The sequence below is a fragment of the Phasianus colchicus genome, chromosome Z (genome assembly GCF_987193195.1).
Source record: "Phasianus colchicus chromosome Z, bPhaCol1.hap1.1, whole genome shotgun sequence".
NCBI classification, from domain to species: domain Eukaryota; kingdom Metazoa; phylum Chordata; class Aves; order Galliformes; family Phasianidae; genus Phasianus; species Phasianus colchicus.
In genome coordinates, this window is record NC_143476.1 from 76,097,179 (window position 1) to 76,119,201 (window position 22,023).

The following is a 22,023-nucleotide window of genomic DNA, read 5'->3' on the forward strand; positions in this document are numbered from 1 at the left end:
AGCACTCTGCACTTGGCCTTGTTGAACCTCATTAGGTTCACAGGCCCACTTCTCCAGCCAGTCCAGGTCCTTCTGGATGGCTTCTCTTCCCTCCAGTGTATCAACCACATCACTCAGCTTGGTATCGTCTGCAAACTTGCTGAGGGTGCATTTGATGCCATCGTTTGTGTCATTGATAAAGATGTTGAAGACTGACCACTGACAGACACAGCTTGCGACAGGCCTCTATCCAGACATAGAACCACTGATCACAATAGCTGGTTGAAAAGAACAGTTGTCACTGTCAAAATGATAGTGTCCTGGTCTAACACTGGTCAAAATGTTCTGGGAGAATTTTGAACCCATCTCTCTTTAGTATTCGTGACAGTTTAACAACTCGAGTGAAGACTAATAAAATTTGTAGATAATAAAAATTGTAGTAAAATTGCAAGTATTCTGGTGAATAGGTCTGAATTAGAGATATTAAAAAAAATTTAATGGAAGTCTGTAAATAAGAAAAAAAATGTGTTTAGGGGAAAAGATTAAATGATTCTTTTGGTGACTTTTCATTAGTGAAGATGTGGATGAAATGAGAGAAGATATGAGAGAACCAGGAGGTATAGAAAGAAGAACCCAGTGGAGTGCACAAGGGAACAGAAATGCCTTTTTGTAGAAATGCCTAAAAGAAAAACAATAGCTTGTCAATATATAATACATTATTATAAGGAAGATGGTGTTAAGCTCTTGATATTGTCCACCAAGTAATAGAAAACAGCTTAATTTTAAGCAAAGATGATTTAGATGGAAATTATATAAAGCTTTTTATGAATGCAGAGAAAAGCTTGAGAAGAGTGCAAGAGGAATCTTTGAGATCTCTGAACACATTAGAGATATTTATTGGAGAAAAGTCCAGATATAATTAGGGTTACAAGTGTTCAGATTAACTTTTTGATTGATTGCTTCTTAAAGAATAAAAAAAATCATACAATAAACATGTCTATACATTATAAAACTTCCCAGACTCTTAGAATGTAAGATATAGAGAATATTTGTAAGTGAGACTTGCGATAGCATTTACTAAAAATGTTACAACATGGGCTAATTTTCTTACCTAGATAGGCTGCAAGGGGTTCAATTTTTTCTGAATGTCTGTCACGAAAAGTGTCATTACTTGGTATTGAAATATCACTGTCCTTCACCATGACCACCGTGCCATTCCAGTCATATGCACCAACTGCTCCAAGCATAACCCAGTCCTTGTGTAGAGAAAAATAGAAAGCCTATTCTCTATGTGAACCTTTTTTCATCGCAGTGCTTAGCTGGGCAATGCTTTCTGTATGCACATCAGATTTAGTCCTGCTTTTCTTAAAATACTATAGCATCCAAATTAGAGGATATCTAACACTCTTTGATAAAAACAAAAACAATTTAAAAAAAAAAAAACATTAACCATTCAGGAAAAGTAACAGATTGAAATATATCTCCTGCAAGTTTAGCCCATCATGACACACAAGATAGAAAGATGAAAGAGATTTAGCAAAGCTAGTCAGAAAGTACATCTAACTGCAGTCGAAAGATGAACTTTTAGAAAGATGAAATTTTCTCTGCTCTGCTGAACTTGTATTTAAAAAGCACCTTTTGTCAAGGATAAATACTATGCCGAAAGGCAGGAATGCTGTCTTCTTGATAAAAGAGACATCAGATACGCTAAGTCTGTCAATACAAAAGAACTGAGGACCCACTAGTGAAGTCAAGCTCTGATGACAGCAGTTCAGTTTTATTGTAACTTCAAACATGCACTCTACCTTAGAAATCTTCTCAAGGTTCTCTATAAGGATAATACCTGTATGTAAGGTGAAGTACAGCATTTGAAGGATAATGTACAATCTCATAGCACACAGTGAAAATGGATGCAGAGTATTTCTGCAATGAAGTATTTATGTTAAATCCTGATGAAGGTCTGTTATTCTTTGTTTTATCAGGGATACACTGAGTTGTAAACAAAGCTGTATAGAAGGTTTTCCTATGGATGTCAGTTTGTCTGACTCAAGGTCTGCTCAGATAAATTATTTTCCTTTTGTGCTCTTTTCAACTGTCACTACTTCATCACATCTTTAAAGTGTAACTCTTTCCAGTTTCTTTGATCTCATGCTAAATTTCCATTTAATTTGTGTACATCAAGCATAGGAATTTTCTGAATTTCAAAAATAAATAACATGTGCAGGAAGTGATTTCTTCTACTAACAAATATTCCCAGGGATTTTGACATCCTGTTTCATAAATATTTACCCCCTGAGAATTGAGGTATTCAGTATATTAATGGAGCTAACAATGTGTTATTACTAATAATTCAGACCACATCTATTACAGAAATAGTCATTACTTATGTATCTTCTGTTTAAATTTCATCAATACAATAAAACAACAATTTGTATATTAATATTTATAGAGAACAGTTTTACAGTTAACATATTATAGAATATTTCCCTGGTAGAAAAATACTATGGGAGCACCACATTTAGAATTAGTGTGAATAAGACACTTATTTTCTCCTATTGTTTAAAATCCTTCTTCATGTACATTTTACAGAATACTGGATTAAAGGAAATCTGTAAATATCCAACAGCAAATAAGTAGCAGGGCTGCAGAAAGAATTCTGAATGCTCATTCAAAATTTGTGACATTACCAACAAAAATCTACTTTGTAAACTAACTTCTTTTTTTCAGACAGCTTGTTTACCTGGGAGTAATGAGCACTGAAACCAGCCTGTGACATTTCCATTTCAAATGACGCTGCTTGCTGATCTGTTGTTGCTATTAAACACAAAAAGATGTGTAATGAAAATGCTTGCATGATAGTAAAGGATAACATAATTAACAAGAGTATTCCGTGAATGTAACTTGCAACAGATTTTCACAATAAATACAGAAATTAAGATTTGTGTTAAATGCTACCATTAAGTGAAAGAAACTATTTCCATTTTAAGATCATGTCTCAGAACTTGTCCAAGTAATACTTCTGGGCTAAAACTGAGATTTGACCTCAGGCTAATGTTAAATATGTTTGGAATGTTTGATTAATATGGTTAAGCCATTTTCCACTTGAGCTAAGCGAACAATAAAACACATCCATGTAACCCCAGCCTTGTATTCAAGCAACTAAAAATTTGTAGGCAGCTGATAGAACTTTAAATGAAAAACATTTGATGTTTGTATGAACCTTTGTTAAAAACAAATTAGGAAAATCTCAACCATCCAAGATTCATAAGCGTTAGGGAAGGGCTTGGTAACAATAATTCTTCCCAGAAATTCAAATGAAAATATTTCTGTTTCTCTTATGTGACTGACTAAAAATGGTATCGTGATTTAGTAGTACTGTCAATATCTTTTCAGGTATTCACATGCCACATACTAAACTGGCAGGCCTTCAGCAGGGTGCTTTGCTCTAAGGTACATAAGCATCACAAATAACGTAACTATATTCTGCATATTGATTCCTGCTTGAGAGCATGACATGGCAACAGGCATCAGAAAGGAACTATGATCTGTGTTCTGAGGCTTGTTCAAGAAGAACTGATAATTTGCTACCAGTTGAGCACTGAGGCAAACCTCAAATAGAGTGAATGAGACTGAGGCATAGCAGGATATGGCTGCACAAATTTCAGGCATCAGGACTACTAAATAATACTGAACTTCTGCTACTCAGCAACTAAACCACAAAAACTGCTCCCTCATGTATGTCTTTGCTAATTGCTGGGATTTATGACTAGCTATAGTAAGCAGACATGATCTCAAATACATAATGTTCAACATACAAACACGGGCCAGTGTGTTTCACAAGATGTAGCTGCTTTGCTAAGTCTGAGAAAAATTTCATTCTTTTTTAGTATGAAGATTTTAAGTTGCCCATTTGCTGATAAACAATATTTTTCAGTGACAGCATTAATCATGCAACAAAGGATGCTTGTTAATGAGCTGAGAAAGACAGGACTCTCATAGCTTCAAGCAAAAGACAATGCTAGTACTGTCAGTATGTGCACTGCTGAATTCTGCTTAGATAATGGCTCCCACTCTAACTTTCCATTGAGTTTCAAACTGCCAAGCATCTAATAAAGGATGTTTTGTGAAAAAACATTTGTGCCTGCCTACAGATTGGATAAAACATAAAAATGCTGTTAAAATGAGAAGTACATGCCATGAGACACAGAGGCATATGAAAAAGATTATGTGTAAAAATCCACTGGCTGTCAAGTGTGAGTTTTTGTTGGATTTCATTACTCATATCTCTGCGAATTTTCCTTTGCAGACAAAGAAAACAAAACAAAAACAAGAAATCTACAAGAGGAAAAATATCAAGTGTACTCCTACACTAGCAGAAGGCTGTTTAGATTAAGACTTGAAGCACATTCAGATACAGAATTTCATGAATCAAGTTTCCTCTGACCTTCAATTACATACAGAAATTAACTCAGCTACATTGTACAAGGTTAACACAATGCACACATCCAATGAACTACACTGTCCCAAGAAAGCTATGAGGGACAGAATTTATCTGCTTTTCTTTGTGTTCACTGCAATGTGTCCATGGACAGAGTTGCAAATCTAGAATAGTTCCTGCAATGCTTTGGGTGGAGCATGAAACCATGCCTAAATGATCACAAAAATGGGCTTATAGCATCTCCTAGCTCCAGTCTTACAAACTCATTGAAACTCTTGATGACTGAGTCTCATCACATTTTGGTATAAAGCTAAGATCTCATCTTAGTTTTCACTCTAGTTTGCCTTGCAGACAGAGGAAGCAATTTCTGAGACTTCTACAGGTGGGGGAGGGGGTATAAATTGTTTCATTTCACGGGGGCCTCATATAGAAATCTTGGAACAGACTGAAGTCCTAGTGAAGATTTGGAAATCAAAGAGGTTTTTGGGTGTGAAGTTATCTAGAACTTGTACAGGCTGAAAGAAATCAATTTTTAACCTTTTGTCCTGATCAGTATTTTTTTGTAATACAGCCAAGTCTATCTGAAACAAAATTTGAAAATATGGCAAAATATATCAAAACACAAGAATACTAATAGTTTATAAATTTATTCTGAATACAAAGTTGTAATATTCAAGAAGCAGATATTTGCCTCTGCATATTTTGCAGAAAATTAAAATTGAATTCAAGGAGTACTGCAGAACTTGCTGATACTTAGAAGAGTTATGCTGAAATATGCCGAAAATAACACATTGCTAAAGGAGACCTATTTACTATACAAACAGATAACATTTCTATTATTCAATCACACTGTTAGATTCCTCTTCATCTACATAACTGCAATTGTACCATTAGAGCACAAAACTTGTTTAAATGTTTTGTCTTTTCTTTACCGATTTACTAATTTAATTTACTAATAACTAATGCCAGTGGAAGGGCTAGAGCCTGCTAAAGAAAGTATTCTCTCATCAACAGAAAGTTGAGTCCAGCAGTTTACTCTGCTGTTTGCACAGGCTGGGGTTCCATGTGGTAGCTAGGCACTACCCGATAACTACAGACTGCTGGAAGGAACAAGGTGGAGCATAACAAAATTACACTGTCTCTTCTGGTTACATCTGGTTGTTCAGTGGGTTGTACTATACTGTGAATCCTTGAATCTGAGTACTCAAAGTGTACTGATGTCCAGAAACTCAGTGTTCTTGTGTCTTATATCCTTTGTCCTGCCATGGACCAATAAAGTAGTTTATTACATTTTCATTAAAATCACATTATATATAATGGGGGTGATTAACAGATTTCATTCTAATAATAAAAGACAATGATTTTTTCCATGTCTCAAAAACTGATAGCTAAGTTTTCAACTTCTCTTTGAATAACTGTTTTGTAACTGAAAGTGTATTCATCCTATAAACTTAACAAAAGAGCTTCTATTCCCTGAACTTTAAAGTACTGAGTAAGCTTCAGTAAGCTAAACTTAGGTCTTCAGAGAGTTAAATTAGTCTCAAGTAAATTTGTTTTATAAGTGAGGAAAAAAAATCCCTCATCAGAAAGGGAAAAAATAAGAATATACAAAATGGAAAAAAATAAATATTTAGTAGGAATGAACTGAGGATAGAAACACTTAACTCACACTAAATGATACACTACAAACATACCTAAATGTCTAAGAAACATTAACTCAAATTTAAAGACCTTAAAAATAATCTCTCATATTTGTATTTTATTTTATTTTTTTACATTCAACTCAACATTATCTTTTGTTCCAGCTATAAACTACACAATTCTAGCTACTTGGAAAGCTGGAATGTTGAAAAAAATAAGCCCAAACAGATGGATGTTTTCTTTGTATGACACTAAGCCCTTCAGAGTTGGTCACTGTAATTTATAACTAATAAACTTGTCTTCCATTACCAGCACTGTACTTGAAACAGGGTTGTATCGTGTTGCCTAATTTGGATGGAGAATGTGAGGAGACATTAAGAGATAACTTTTCTCTGCTAAAATCTGACAATCACAAACATTTCCAAAGGAAAAAATATATCTTGCCAACTCTATATACAAAATTCACATTAACTTGTACAGCAAACTAATATATTGTAGTTAATAACTAACCATAAAGAGAATTTAAAGGCAAAGGCAGACAAACACATGATCATGGGGCAGTCTAGGACACACTCTTGCAACACTCTTTTACATAAGAGAAGGAGAGTTCAAGTTCACTCAGGGGTAAAATGGTTATGGTTACTATAGTGACCCTTCTTACCCTTCCAGGCTACTGTCTCCATCTGCTCTAATCCATCTGAACATAATTCAAATTATTATCTATGTTTTTGATGTGTACTGTAAAATATCTTTATGATCAGCTGAAAAAATACTTGCATAACACATTTTATGCAGCATAATACACTGAAAAGGAAGATAAAAGCAAGAGGTCTTGCTTGCAGGCATAATGTAAAATTTTAAATAATGTCCTACCTTCAAGGGCAAATATTCTCTCTCCAAGTGCTTCAACAATAGTTACAAGAGCTAATTCATCTGAGACATTGAAGAAATGCTTTTCAGTAGGCTTACTGGCAATTGATTTTATTTCCTCTACAAATTTCTCAGTACTTAAATTTCCTCTGCTGTAGCTGCCAAGAATCTAAAGGGAATTAAAAATAGAGAATCAAGGTTATGTTTTAAATCCTATTTTTAAAAGATACCTTTGAGGAAGGTTGTCAGAAAATACTGGAAAATCATATCTAACCTTCATTGTTCTATTAAAACCTCCCTCAGATTTATAGCCTTCATTGAATAAAAGCCACTGTTTTGTAACTAGAACAGAACTGTATGATAGCTCACTTTTTTTCTTTTTTTCTGCAAGCACCAATAACAGCAAGCAAAGCAACCATATGGTGTAATACATATTATCCTTAATTACTGCTTTCATCCTTTCTTCGCAAAATTCTTATGATTTGTTGACGTAGACCTTAATTTAGAAAACAAACAAACAAAAAGAAACCTGTCCCAGACAGAATATATAATTGTACTGACTTCTAAATATGCACCACCAGTTCTTCTCACAACACAATATACGAACAATTAAGGACATACTTATTTAGGAACAGAATAGTTAGTTTTTGTAACATGTAACTTTGTCCTGTAAATACATCATGACATTGCATTCAGTATGATGGTACAAGACTTCAGATTCGGCTAATAGTTTCAAAATGCTGCTGTAAAAATTCAGGATGCCTCATAATGAAAAGGCTAATTTTTCCAATTCCCTGAACAATTCTTATTTTTCCCAGGGGGAAGAAAAAAAAATCTGTGTACTTTCTTGCTTTGAGAGGGAAACCTGAAACACATTTCAATGTTCTGGACACTGAAGCAATTCAAAATTGGTTTTAGACAGAGATTTTAGCTAAAAGTATATAAAACTGTATAATTAGCAAGGACATTTTTCTTCAGTGCTCTCTAGCTTTATAAATGCAACTATTGAAAATGCCACCTGTATGTAACTAATCTTCAGTTCTATGATTTTATTTAATTTAAAGAAAATTACTTTCTTGAAAATGTTTGATTCTTTATTTTGTCATTTTATGGATACTCATGCAAGTAAAGAAAGCTTTTCGTCATCTGGTAACAATGCATTCAGGGGTCATTCTTTAAGGTATGAAGGAGAAATAAAAAATCTATACTTCATCAGTTTTTGGTGCTTGAGATTACTTAGTCTGTACTCAGAACTAGAGAGTTTTAATAAGACAGGTTGTTCCTACTAGGGAAAAAAAAAAGAGAGAGAGAGACAGGAACAGAGACAACTCAATGTATCTTAAAAGTTAATGAGAAAAAAAACCAGATGATTCCAGCATAGAATATACAAATATAGCAGAGGTTACACCAAATCTATCACTAATTTTTCGATAACACTCTATATGAGTTAGCTTCCATCATATTCAACTTCTCATTCAGCTACTGAGATTGCTCAACATGAAAATGACAAATTCAGTATCCCAGCACACAGTGCATCCATAACACACCTTTGCTCTTATTGTTTGTTTGTAAGTGGATAACATTTCTATACAAACTGTTCAAAAGATTTGAACCAATCTGCTCTGTTCACTATTCCCCCTAAGAAAAAAGATTATATTTTATACTGCCCCTCAAACTCTCTCCTTTATCTTCACAGAAAAACCAAGACAAAACAATTGAAGAACAACAACAACAACAAAAGCCCTCCCCCCCCCCGAAAAAACAACCAAAACCAAACCCTGTCAGATAATTTTTTCTTACATGCTTTAAGGTAAAATGTTATTATTATTATTATATATATATTTTTTTTTGGTAAACCTCTGAAGTGATTATTTTTCCATCAAGATTCTGTGACATAAACATTTTAGACAGACATTTGAAAGGTGAAACACTTTTCAGACTCCTACTTTTATTCCCATTACTTTTCACTTACAGCAATTGCAAATCTCTGGATGTTTTCATCCTCACACTTATCAATCACTTCTTGTAATCTGTAGTTGTCATGTGATTCCCCATCAGTCACAATAACCATTACTTTTTGTACTCCTCTTCGTGCACCATGAGCCTCAGTAAATGCTTCTTCCCTAAAGGAAGTGTAAAGGGTTTGAAAAAGGCAAAGTTGACATTTAGCACACGCATCATTTTTGCTTAGTCAACCCTGATAAAATACTTTACATTAACTAGAACTAAAAAGAAATAAAAATTAACCAGGAACAAACACAAACAAGACCAATTGGAATTTAGATGATAGTTTACAGTCAGAGTTTCACAAGGATTCTTTCAACTGTGACAGAAGAAAAGCACAATGTTGGATAGTGAATAATTATTTTCCTAACCAAATAAACTGTCATCTTAAAAAAGTTTTGGCAGCTTAAAAAATAAAATACAAACTCAATTCAAAACCCCTCCCCCAAAATCCACATCAGAAAAAGATCTATTTCCATACTAAAGCAGCACTTCCAGAGGCCAGAAGTATTTCTTTAGTTACCAGCACGCATCTACAGCAAAACAGGATGTAGTAGATGTGGCAGAAGTAGGCTCCCAGCGAGTGATGGCAGGCGTGGGTGACTCAATGAATACCGCAAATGGGGAAAGGAATACTGAGGGGGTGTTCATGCAGGCTGGGCATGACATGGTTCCACATGGAACCATAAAAGTAAACGGTGGATTAGGGTTCTAAAGAAAATGGAAGCAAGGCTTCCTCTTTTTAGAAGAGTATCACCGAACTTAAAGACGCCCACACGAATGAAAGCTAAGATTCATCTCGGATGACAACCAAAAATGGAAGTTAGGAGGAACTGCAAGAGCTGAGGAAACTCTGTTGATACTTCCTGTACATACAAGCCTGTGACAGTTTGTGGTGCACAGGGACTTTCTGAACCACATACAGTTTCACATACAGCATTTTCTAATGGATTCTGCATGAACTTGCTTGGGCTCCATTGAATCCCTACTTGTAACTAAGTATTCCTCTAATATTACTTGGGAAAAAGTAACAATGTTGTTGGGTTTAAGACATAGCATCAACAAATCAGATACTTAAACAGTTAATCAGTTAAATGAAAAGGAAAAAATATGAAAGCCTTAGCAATGCAGATCGTTGTTTTTTGTGTACGAATACAGTTCATTCTTGGGTAATCTTTTGTGCTAAAGCCATCTCAGAGTCTAATCACACAGCACATACAGGACAATCAGGGCATCAGGCCCAGCCTGCATGGAATCATATAAAGCAGGTTCTGCTTGACCAGCCCGATCTCTTTCTATGACCAGGTGAGCCACATAGGGGGTTAAAGAAGATCCAGAGGAGGATTACAAAGATGATCAGAGGGTGGGAGCACCTCTTCTGTGAAGACAGGCTGAGGCAGCTGGAATTCTTCAGTCTTGAGAATAGGCTCCAGGAGACCTCATCTGTCTTTCATTGCTTAAAGGGAGTTTACAGAGTAGACTGGGAGGGACTTTCTTTTTTTTTTTAATCAGGGTGTATAGTAGTAGAACAAGGTAGAATGGTTTTAAACCAAAACAGGACAAATTTTGATTAAATCTAAGGAGGTAATTCTTCACTGTGAGAATGGTGAAGTGCTGGATGGAAAAGGCTGCCCAGGGAAGCTTGGATGCCTCAACACTCGAAGTGTTCAAGGCCAGGCTGAATGGAGCTTTGGGCAACCTGCTCTAGAAAAAGGCACTCCTGAGCAAGGCAGGGAATTAGATGGTCTTTAAAGAACTCTCTAACCCAAACCATTCTAAGATTCTATGGGTTCTTACTTTCCCAATGCTCTAGAAGATTTAAAGACTTCTGACATAAAATTTCTAGACTTGCTGACAAATGTGGTTTTAAATCCCACAATAATCTTAGCCTCAGAAGAAAGAAATTAATACTAAAATTTCTATTTTTTCCCATTTCCTCTGAAAAACTTAATTTCATTTACCCCTCTGCATACACAGTTCCTACCTAACCTATATGTATACCCAAGTCCTTCAATTGCTTTTGCTAAGGACTACAAACTTATTTCATGTGTTTTCGCTTTCCCATTTCCTTCATTCAAGAAACAGCTGCCTTTTCATTATGCCACATGTAACCGTCATGGAGGTTGGACAGCTTTTTTATCCAGCCTCACCTTAAATCTCATTTATCTAGCTAAATGAAGTCAGCCACATCCTATTTTTGATATCTGTTAAGCTTGTTCCTGTCATATTTAGGAAAATATTTAGTGAACTTACCTTGCTGTATCTATTCCAAGGGCTGTCATAGTTTGTGTGCCACCCCTCTGACGTATTCTCAGGGCTGCAGCCATCACTTCTTCTGTTGTTGAGTAGGTATTCAGGTAAAATTCATGAACTACAGTCTGCCCATACTGGACAATTCCAACCTGAAACACACCATTCATACTAAAAATAAACCACCATTAGAGAAAGTAGCTACATCTCTTGCAGTGAGGTAAATGCTCATGTGTACCTAGAGCCAGGAAAAAAAATATATACTCCATATATTTTCTCCAAATATGAAGCACCTACAAGCATTTGAGAAATAGAAACTGGAAAACAGTTAATGTAAATGAAATCTTTTCAAGTTTCTAAGTTGCTTCTTTATTACAAATAGCAACAAAGTAAAATGCAACCTCAACTCCTTGTTCTTCCTGACACAGGGTCATCTGAAATGCAGATCTGCTCACTTCTAGGACAAGGCACTCAACACCCTAACAAGCATTCACAAGTTTTCAAAGGGATTTCCTCACAGAATATGAGGCTGTACTTCACATACAACTCCTAATTCTGTCCAAACATAAAGCTCTATAAATCAACAGACTATTTACTCTACACACAGCATAGAAGCAATGTTTTGTTGATAAATTTAGGTCAACCGTATCTTTATGAAGACAAAAGAGCATAACCATTATCACAAGAGGAGGTAAGCCAAAGTAATCCCCTGACAAGTGCCAGAGGAGAGAATACAAAATGGCAACTCCTGGAAAAAGGGAGTGATGAAAAGACTCAAAAAAAAATGCAACCACCTTGGACTGAAAACAAACACAAATGCTTGAGGGAACCTGCTGCAAAAACAAAATGTAAAATGAAAAGAACATAAGCAATATCCTTAAATACTAATTAATTTCCCTCATTCATTTCTGTCACTGTTAATGTTTTGGTAGGTACTTGACAGCTTTTACTGGGAAGAATCCACACAATGTTCCATTAGCATATTTCAATTTTATGTTACAAATGACAATTTATAGGTATTATTTAGGATAATGCAGTATTACATGGCACATTTATGTCTCACTCATCTATTTTTAAAAGCACTCTAGCATGTAGATACTAAGCATCACATTATTTTAGAGGTGGCTTAGTACGTCCTTTGCAATTGCTTTGTAAGTGTTTTCTGAGGGACTTTCATAGCCTCTCAGACCATGCACAATGTTTGATTGCTGGCATTCATTGCTTACATTTAAACAAAAAGAGAGACTTGTAGTGGAATAGATTTTGTCAAATATTTGGTACTAGACATTGATATCACGAACATTATGAAATGCTATCTACATAAAATTACAGAAATGTAACGCAAAATCTATCCCATCTGAGTCATTTTAACCTTTTCTCTCTAAGGCAGCTGTTTTGTGGCATCTATCTGTGAAAGCGACACTGGGACAACATGCTGTAATTGTTTCTGTTCTGTAATAATACTACATTCATGACTGAATTTTCTTTCTTCTCTTCTCTTCTCTTCTCTTTTTTTTTTTTTTTTTTTTTTTTTTTTGCTTTTGTTTTTGTGGTAGCAGCCAAGAAACTAATAATTATTTTACTTTGCTAATGATTATTAGCCTCCTTCATATAACCTAATCTGAAAAGGATGCTGCTGATCATTTAAAAAGATTACTTTTGACTGATGAAAAACAACAGGTTTTCATTGTGTTTGGCCTTTTGGATTAGGAGGAATGCCTCAACTATTTCAGGTCCATGCACAAGAAATGCAGCAAGAGACTTCTGTTTGTCAGAGAGACTGCTTCTGTGGATTCAGACTCCTTCACCAAGGATTTTATTGACATCAAGGGTTAAACTGACCACTGACTTCTGCCAAGATCAGGATAATAAGTATCTGCCCATCTTTCACTGTTCTAGAGACTCATGCTGATGTTGTCTTTTTCCTAAAAAAGACACTGACTTGTCTCATTTCCTACTTGAGAGGAAGCACTGTACATGATCACAGCAAGAAAACATTTTGAGCATTTCCTTCTCAGGAAGTGAATAGGAAGAACATCTGAGTCTGGAGAACTGCACTGTGTTGCATAGCTTGTAAATCAGGAAGGAAAAGGGGCATGTGGTTATCTTGTGGGATATAATTGTTCTGTGAGACCCTTCCTTAGCAGTATTGTTGAAAACACTAGTCATCACATTCTACGTCTTTCAAGGCACCAGTGATGAGCCACACCTTACAAAAGGTAACATGACTTCTCAGAATCAAGAAAACAGTTCTAGGCTGCATGTCCTGGTCTCCTGCAGGATCATAAATTAAAGTTCAAGTTTGAAAGTTAGAATTTTATCATATGAGATGGTGATGAAGCTTTGAATCTAATAGAAAACCATTGATGAAATACCAATGCAGTGCAAACATACATTATGTGACAATAAACATCTTCAAACTGCATAGCTTCAGCAATCTAATTTAAATGAACTAATTAATTTAAATCTGGAAAGCAGTAGTGTTATGCTGATGAACATGAATTCTGCTCCACTTCAGAAAAAACTACATTTTTCCCAACATTATTGACCATAATCTACTAAACATCTTTTTAATTCCTAAGTTCTGTACCCTAGCATACCATAGATCTTATATTATACAAGGGAATAATTCTTTAATTGTCTCCAGTTCCTATAAAAAAGGTGTTGCAAGAGAGAACAGGCAAGTGAAAAGACTGTTTTCCTTTGGGACAAAACATTCTAAATGACAATAATTTCCTGTTGTTCCTTCTGTTTGTGAATACAGCCTCCTTTTTGGAGAGCATAGTCTGGCTTTCCTAATCAATTATTAAACCATGTTGCATGTGGAAATTACGTGATGGGATTCACATCAGAGGGATGTGGGAAGTACAGCCAAACCCAGCTACAATTTGTTTGGTCTACCATGCTCAAAAGGAGTCAGACACAAATTACCTTTAAGCCACTGAAGGTGTCTTTCTCTATTCTATTTTTATTTTTATTTCTTGATGCTTCTTTAAAATGCTTCTGTTCTTCTGGATATAAGATATGACACGACATGATTTATTAGTCCACTGATACAATCCTTACAGACATAATAAGGATCAGGCCAAATATTTATGGCTGGCTATCTCATGTGTTAATGGAGAAAAAAAAAACGTTTTAAAATTTCTGAGTGCCATTACAGTGCAGCTATGAAGTTAGAATTGAGCATACCAAAGTATGTTTTAAATCTCCTTCTATGAGAAGGCTATTCATATACAAAGGATTGAAAAAGTGCGTTCTCATACTAAAAAGTTGTTTTTATTGAATTTAAAAGAGAAAAATAAAAAAGTTATTTCTTTGCAGTTATTAGTATTAAAATGTGGAATAAGGCAGAGAGAAATATTTTTGTCCTCATGTTATTTTTCTCATTTAATCCATATTCCATTTCCTCTTCTCTGTTGTCATGTTTTCTTTACAACTTCTATCCCTAAGTTTGGGATATGTAGCTTAACTATCACTAAGGCATTATTTTTCAGAGAAGGGAAAACAGGAAAGGAAGGAAGCATTTCTGAAAAATATTATACTAAATTTGTCTTTTCATATCTGAATCTTCTAGCTTTCATTTTCAAATATGCCAAATGGAATACTGAGGAATTTCTGTTCTGACTTACCACAAACCCTAATGGCTATTGTTCATGCATGGAGTAAATGAGAGTGGAAAATAATTCTTCTAAGTCGGTAATCAAAACATAGTTTTGAACAAGTCACACCCAAGCTAAGAAGCCATTCTGTAATCACTTCATTCCTTTCCTGAATGAGAAGAAAACAATTTGAAGTCAGTGAAAGTACACTGGATTTCAATGAGCTCAAAAATCCTCAGAAAATGAACACGGGAAAAAATGGTTAAAACAGAGAAAGTAAACAACTGCTCATTTATTTCTATTTTGTGTTTCTAGATGAAGGAGAAGAAACCAGCCTGCTCTGCTGTTTCTCCTCTTTCCTATTCAGCAGTAGTTTAAACACAGCCTCTGAGAAAGGTGACAGCATGGGTGAAAGAAGCAGAATAAACTTCCTACTGCTGTGGCTATGAGTGCATTCTTAGATAGGGAGCGGGGAGGAAAGGAGAGAGCTAGCTAGGATAAAATTCTTAGGAGGAAGGGAGGGGAAAGGTAAAAAGTTCTCCCAAAATTCCATAAATGTTTGCCTTCCATTTCCATTTATTTCAATCTTTCTCTCCCTTTTCCCATTCTTATCTGCCTCTCAAATGTTTCAGCTCTTTAGTAACCAAATGCCAAAGCTGACGCTCTTGAGTGAGTAAGCATACGTGTGAAAAGAAAGGGTAGCTATGCCAAAACTTGGAAAGAATGGATTTTGCAGGTGGAGATAACTGACTGCTGGAACATGAGCAGGAGATCAGCAAGAGGAACTTATGTGCAGGACAAAGCAGGAATCCAAAATCAAGTAGAAGAGGTGTGGCAAGGCAAAAAAATTTAGAATCTCAGGGTGAGGAACAGGGTGAGGGTGCAGTATCATTGATTGCCCAACATACTCTTCCCATGAAGCCCTTTGGGCACAAGGTAGTAATGACTTTCATGCAGCCATTCATCAGCAATGGGAAGTCTATCTTTAAGTATTTTCCCAAGACACTGTGTACTTGAGTAAACACCACTTTAAGGACCAAGAGCATTTTTTTTCCCTTCTGTTACATCTGACAGTGTTTTTCTCTCTTCCTCGCATTATCTGGGAAAGTGGCATATATAAAATAACAGGGCACAGTTGTAAAGGTGACAGTTTATACACAACAATTTACTAGCTTGTATTCAGCACAGCCAATAGGGGACTTGGATGTTAATCCTATTAACTTGGAAAATGATAGAGACATTATCTGTGGACAGTTGTATCCTTTACATATGCAGGAGCCAATGAGAAGTAGTAAAACGATTTTTGGCCTATAGTATGTCAAATACCATAAAGAATCATAAAAAATCCTTTACTTTGGGAGGAGAGAGAGGGTCAAGTGACAGGAGGTTCTTGTCAATCAAACCTTCTGTGTTAAAATATGTTTGCCCCTTCCTCATTTTGTGGTCAAATTGCTGTTTGCATACTCTGTTGAAAACACCATGAAACACATCACATCCTCTACTGCGATAATTGGTTGTAGCTTCATGAATTCTGATGAAACTGCTCTGATTTACTGCAGCAGGGAATTTGGGCCTGTCTAGGAAGAAGTGAAGCTTCTGCCATTAGTGACATGCAGCTTTAAAGCCATTTGCTACTGTCATTTCAAATGTATATGCTTGGTGCTCCACAGCACAAAATTTTGTACACCGCTCTAGAAATCTTACAATCAAGGGTCTGAACTATGAATGTCTGTCTTAGAGGAGCAGAAATGTCCTTTGTGCTACAAAGACAAGAAGCAACTGTGAAAAGGAAGGAAGCAGGAAAGGACAAAGCTCAAACTGCCTTACTTAAGACGCTTAACTTCTGTCACTCAGTTGACAGAAAATTGGTCTCTTCAAGCAGCCTGAATAGCGAGGGAAGAGAGAGCCTCCCTGACATCACTACTCAGCAGCATAGACAGACTCAGTTGTAGTTTTCAGCTGCTTTGTTCTTGCACTCTATTACAGTATGGTGCTATAATTACCGAGGGTCTTATCTCATTTCCTGTGATTTTTTCCTTTGTCCTGAAAGTTAAACAACAATAAAATGTCTATTATTTTACCTGTGTTTGCTGAGGACCTATATCCATGTTTCTCAGAAGACTGTTAAGGAAGGCTGTGACACTCTCCCATGGATAAATGCTATTGGACCCATCAAGGACTATGACGATATCCAACTGGGTTTTACACTCTGCAACACAGAATGGCCATGTAATAATTGATTTAAATAAGGTTCAAATATATAATTGCAGCTAATTATTAAAATTATAATAATTACTTTTATGATGTACTAATAATCATATATCCCTCTATAGCAGGTCTGAGCGGGTCTGCTGTCATTCAACAACTTTTCTATGGTAGTTTATGTGGTTTGGTATTCCTTTGAACAGCAAAGCACTTTCTTGCAAACTGATGTTTAAGAATGGGATTAGAAGATCACATAACTGGAATATTTACTCATGAGCCTGCCTTATTAAATACCAATTCCCCTCTAATATTCTAAGGGACCAGGACTTTAAGATTTTTATATTACTAAATTGGGTTTGAATTAAGTCTTAACAACATGTTGTCATTGTTTAACAAGAGTCTTTTGGCCTTAAGTAAAAAACATAAGCAACTATTTTTAGCAATTGTGTTTGGATGTTACATAGCCCTCTAATAATTGTTTATATGAAGATAAACTCCAAAATTAGAAAGAATTTAGGTTATATACTGACAATGAAAACATTTACTTAACTTGGTAATGCTACTAGCTAAGGAAAGGAGTTCGTACTTTTTGGTATGCCTCTGTGTATACATTCATCTTGTTTGGCACTTTGTATTTTCAGACACACAAGAGAATTCCTGTGGCATGCATACCTTGTACAGATGGAGCAATCGCTTTCACAGTTTCAAAAGTGGAGCTGACATTGGAGCAGACTCCAGTTGTGTAATGCAAACGCCCACATTTATAAGCATAGAGCGGTCCACATGCCTTTAAAAGATGAAAAAGAGTGAAATATTTGGTATGGTACCTAAGGGAAACACAGAATTCTTTTGAAATTGGCAAAAAGTTCTTTCTTACCAGAAAGCCTCCTTTCGGGTTAGTGACTAAGGTTGTTCCAAGAGTCATGTTTTCTTTTACTTCCATGACGTTAGGCACTGAAGTAGCGTCTATAAATAGATTAAAATGTTAAGTATTTGAGAATGTGAAAACAAAATGTTAAAGTATATATCTGCTACCATAGGGCTTCCAGCTTCTAAAATAAAACACAGACTGATACTGATTCCATCAAATATTTTAGCACCCCTTCATCCTCCTCTTTCAGTTGCAATGATCAAGAAAAAATTTTGAGACTGGCTTTTATCCCAGAAAATTTGTCTGCGTTGCTGTCTCAAATACTTTTCTTTAACTACAAAAATAATAAAGTAAAAATAACAGCACTATAAAAGCAAAACATTATTGTTCACACAGTTCTGTCAAATAGAACACATTCTTTTTTTTCCCTTGTCTTGCTATAAATGAATTATAGCTTCTATGTTTGCAACTTTTAAATTTTTTTTTAACATTACTGATATTAAGAATTACAAGGGAAAAGAATGAAAAAAATAGGGTGACAGACATATTTAGGAGAATTCATAACAAGGGGAAATCTCTTTCTGTCTTTGTGTCTTTGACACAAGACAAAGAAACAGATGAATATTTACCTGCACCTTATTTAGGTACTTCAGTTTGGCTCTTGGTAGTTAGGTGATTATTAAAATCTTACTGAATAGTAAATAGGAAGGCTCTCATTGGCTCCAGGGAGCTTTGGAAAGGGTGGCCTATGAATTTATGCTCCTTGGTCTTTCAGCCAGAATTTCCAAACCACAGTCAATCAGTGCCAGTCATAACAATATTTGGATAACACAGCCAATGCCCATTCTACAAGTATAACCATGTTTTCCAAAGGGCAATGAGAAGCTTTAAAATAAAAATGTTTTTGATATTACAGAACTTCCTTCACATTTACTTCTGGAGTCAAAAGTAAATTTTCTCCATAAAAATAACTTTAACACTTATTTCTTAAATAAAAATCTCTTAAGATTCAAACCTCCACATACCAGCTTCATTTGCTTTCATACCTGGTAAATTCAGCTTTATGCAGGGTGATTGGTTGTCCCTTCCTACAGGGCATTTGTACACATCTCCTGTTCTTTTCTCAGGTTGGCCAACTAATGGAGAACCAATAAGTACCCTGCAAATTAAATATGTTATCTGAAATTTCATCTTCTACTAAATGCATGAAAATTGGTGAATAAAATTTACATACAGAACACACCTGCAGCAAGCTCTTCATAAAGAATACAGGATGGAAAATAAGAGAAGTATCTAATATTACTCATTCAGACATGTTAAAAAGAAGCTCTTCTGTTTCCTCTTAAAAAAGGGGCATGGAAAGGAAATATTCCTATATACCAAATATATATTTAAATAGTATCAGTGGGTGGATGAAACACATTGTGAGCAGTATGGAAGGAAAAATATGTTTAATTGCATCATTCCTGATTGCTAATATATTTTAGGAGAAAAATTTCAGTGCTGATCAAACTCAAAAGGGGACGCTCTCAAGCACCAAGCAGAATGTGAGTCAGCAGTTCAAAATACATTACAGATGGCTTTTATTCTGTGCGATTAAAAAAAAAAAAAGAAGATTATATGATCAAAAATCTATATTCTTGCATAATATTTTGTAAGCACTAAAAATTAACATTCACTCCTAGATGGATGCTGTTTTTGTTCTCACACCTCTGTCAGCCACGCTACCCAGTGAATGGCTGACTCCATTAAGTGAAAGGAAGAATTCAAATTAAAATGGAATCACAGCACATGATGAAAACAGAAACCCCAACATTGAGAGTAATAGTTATGTAAGATTTGTCCTGGACACTTAGGTGATTATGAATAGTTACTGTGAGAACTAATTTTGCCTTTAATCATAGATTAATGATTCCAGGCAGAAGATATTTGAACCAACTACAAAATACAGGTAAGATGTTGACTAAGGATTTTAAAAAGAAGGTAAAAGGAGAATTTAAACCCTGTACACCATCCAGCTTCCAAATGAATATACTGAAAGAGCTCATTGTGATCTAGTAAGATTTTTTAATATTTAAAAGCAAATTAAATGGTCTGAGCACATACTAGACCTGGCTGATCTTTCAAGCTGAAAAAAGTACATTACAGTATAAACCAAAACTTAGAAGCATGCACAACAACCTCTAGTGCATCTCTGACTTCTATTTAACTGCAGAAAAGCTGAGTATGCTTGACAAGAGGTGATCAACCTCAGTAGGACTCCCTCGGAAAAAAAAATAAAAGAGCAGCCCTGTGAATTAAGTTAAGTGGTTTGAAAAGCCACTTTATCTCTTGGCCCAGTAGACTCTACTTTTTCTTCGAGAAACAAGTGCAATCAGGTTTTAAGAACATCTGTTTCTGTTGAAAAACTCTACCTGGCTTATCTAGGTAGAGTTATAGCACTTGACAAAGCACCACCAAAGCTTTTTATATTTAAACTACCAGCCTGCAGCGTTCTGGTTCAGTATGTTGTTTACACTGCAGGAAGCTGAAAGCTTGAAAACTTAACAACTTGGGAGTTCAATATTCAGAGACGTTGACACTCATGGCTTAGACTGTGGTCTTCCTTCCGCCAATGCGAGAGTAGTAACTTCTGGCTCATATAGCTTTTGCATGTACAAGGTTTCAGGACAGTCTGCAGCAATATTACTTACTGTACAAAATACCTGCTCCTAGAATGGATCCATTTCCTAGAAGTCTAAATTAGCTCAAAAAAGGTCGTTACTTGTCTTTCATTATCTGAATGCAGACTGGTATTTAAACATCCTGCTACAAAGACGGGCAAGAACTAGCACTTTCAAAAGCAGGCTTTGCGATTTCATTTCAGTGAGCACTTCCCATGCTGGGCAAACTCTCAGAACCAAGCAGGCCTGGTGCCCGAAGAAAGGATCCACTGAGGCACTGAGGAGCAGCGTGGCTGTCAAGCAGCCACATGTCCTTCGTCTCAGGCTGCCAGCAGGAGTCCCTGGGGTTTATCAAGAATGTCAGATTGCTGGCAAAGCTTGTGGAAAAACAGAGAAATCAGCTAACAACAATGCAGACCTCAGGGTTCCCAAACCTTTCGCCATTCAATTGCTATTTCAGTCCTCCAACCCCATGATTTGCTTGTGATGTTAGTTCTTATGAGGCGAGAGCATAAACTGCTTATCAAAAGACTGACAAGTAATGATAATGGTAAGCACACCAAAATCAAATTTATAATTCAGGAGAATTATAACAAGGAAACGGCAGGTGAAGAAGGCAGCGCCAAGTCCCAAATGACAATATATTGCCAACTGAGAGATACAATTAGGCCTCCAAAAGAGAAGCTATGAATTGAATTACTAAACGTTTTGACAGAGAAACCTTCTCACCACTGACACCAGAAACTCAGCTCAGATAACCACTGACAGAACACTTTAGGAAAAGATATGTAAAACAGGTTAGGTACAGCAGGAGCAATTTCACTCGTGATACATTAATATTAGAAAAAATTAACAGTTATTTCACTTGGTAAGTGGAAAAAAGAGGGCTCAGACAGAACATAAAGCTCAGCTCTAGCAAGGAGAGAATTAACCAATTTATGAACTCATTTCTGCCTTTGAGGAAATCATGAAAGATACAAATTTTGACTTGGATCTTTTTCACCCAAACTCTGCATGCTTCTCTATGGCAGTTCATCAGTTTAAGAAATCTGATGTAAACTGACAGAAAGAGATCCTGCTTAAATACTGGGTGTATTTAGAAACACAGTATAGAACTTGAGTCATGGAATATCTGATAGTTTGGAGTTTAAACTTAAGAAAAGCAGCTTACCATTTTCCTTCCTCATTTTCATACTGTTGAACAGTGTACCCAAACATGTCTTCAAGAGGCCCACTGAACGTCATTGCATTTTTCACATCAACATTGGATGCGCCGACGAGGTGAATGAGAGCTAAAAAAAAAAAAAAAAAAAAAGCAGCAATATGCATGAAAACCAAGACTTTTAGATAACAAGGTTCAGTTACTGAAGGTTAATGACCAGGGTTGAAAATGGCATTTTAAGCATGTTTACCACAGCTAGTAAGGGAATTAAAATGTACTTTCTCACACATACATACAGAGATATGTTCAGAAATGGACTTCTGCAGCCAAAACCTATA

General features: G+C 35.7%; 1 protein-coding gene across 1 annotated transcript in view; it reads right to left on the bottom strand.

The window, feature by feature from the left end:
• Positions 1 to 22,023, bottom strand: part of ITGA1 (integrin subunit alpha 1) — a 74,470-nt gene that overhangs the window by 26,537 nt on the left and 25,910 nt on the right. Inside the window, exons 2-11 of the mRNA XM_090132673.1 lie at positions 21,695 to 21,815; positions 18,907 to 19,019; positions 17,867 to 17,955; positions 17,662 to 17,776; positions 16,866 to 16,993; positions 11,186 to 11,334; positions 8,901 to 9,051; positions 6,932 to 7,097; positions 2,720 to 2,793; positions 1,091 to 1,235 (exon numbers count right to left, since the gene is read on the bottom strand). Of these exons, the coding sequence (XP_089988799.1) occupies positions 1,091 to 1,235; positions 2,720 to 2,793; positions 6,932 to 7,097; positions 8,901 to 9,051; positions 11,186 to 11,334; positions 16,866 to 16,993; positions 17,662 to 17,776; positions 17,867 to 17,955; positions 18,907 to 19,019; positions 21,695 to 21,815 (1,251 nt within the window). The remainder of the gene's footprint in view (positions 1 to 1,090; positions 1,236 to 2,719; positions 2,794 to 6,931; positions 7,098 to 8,900; positions 9,052 to 11,185; positions 11,335 to 16,865; positions 16,994 to 17,661; positions 17,777 to 17,866; positions 17,956 to 18,906; positions 19,020 to 21,694; positions 21,816 to 22,023) is intronic.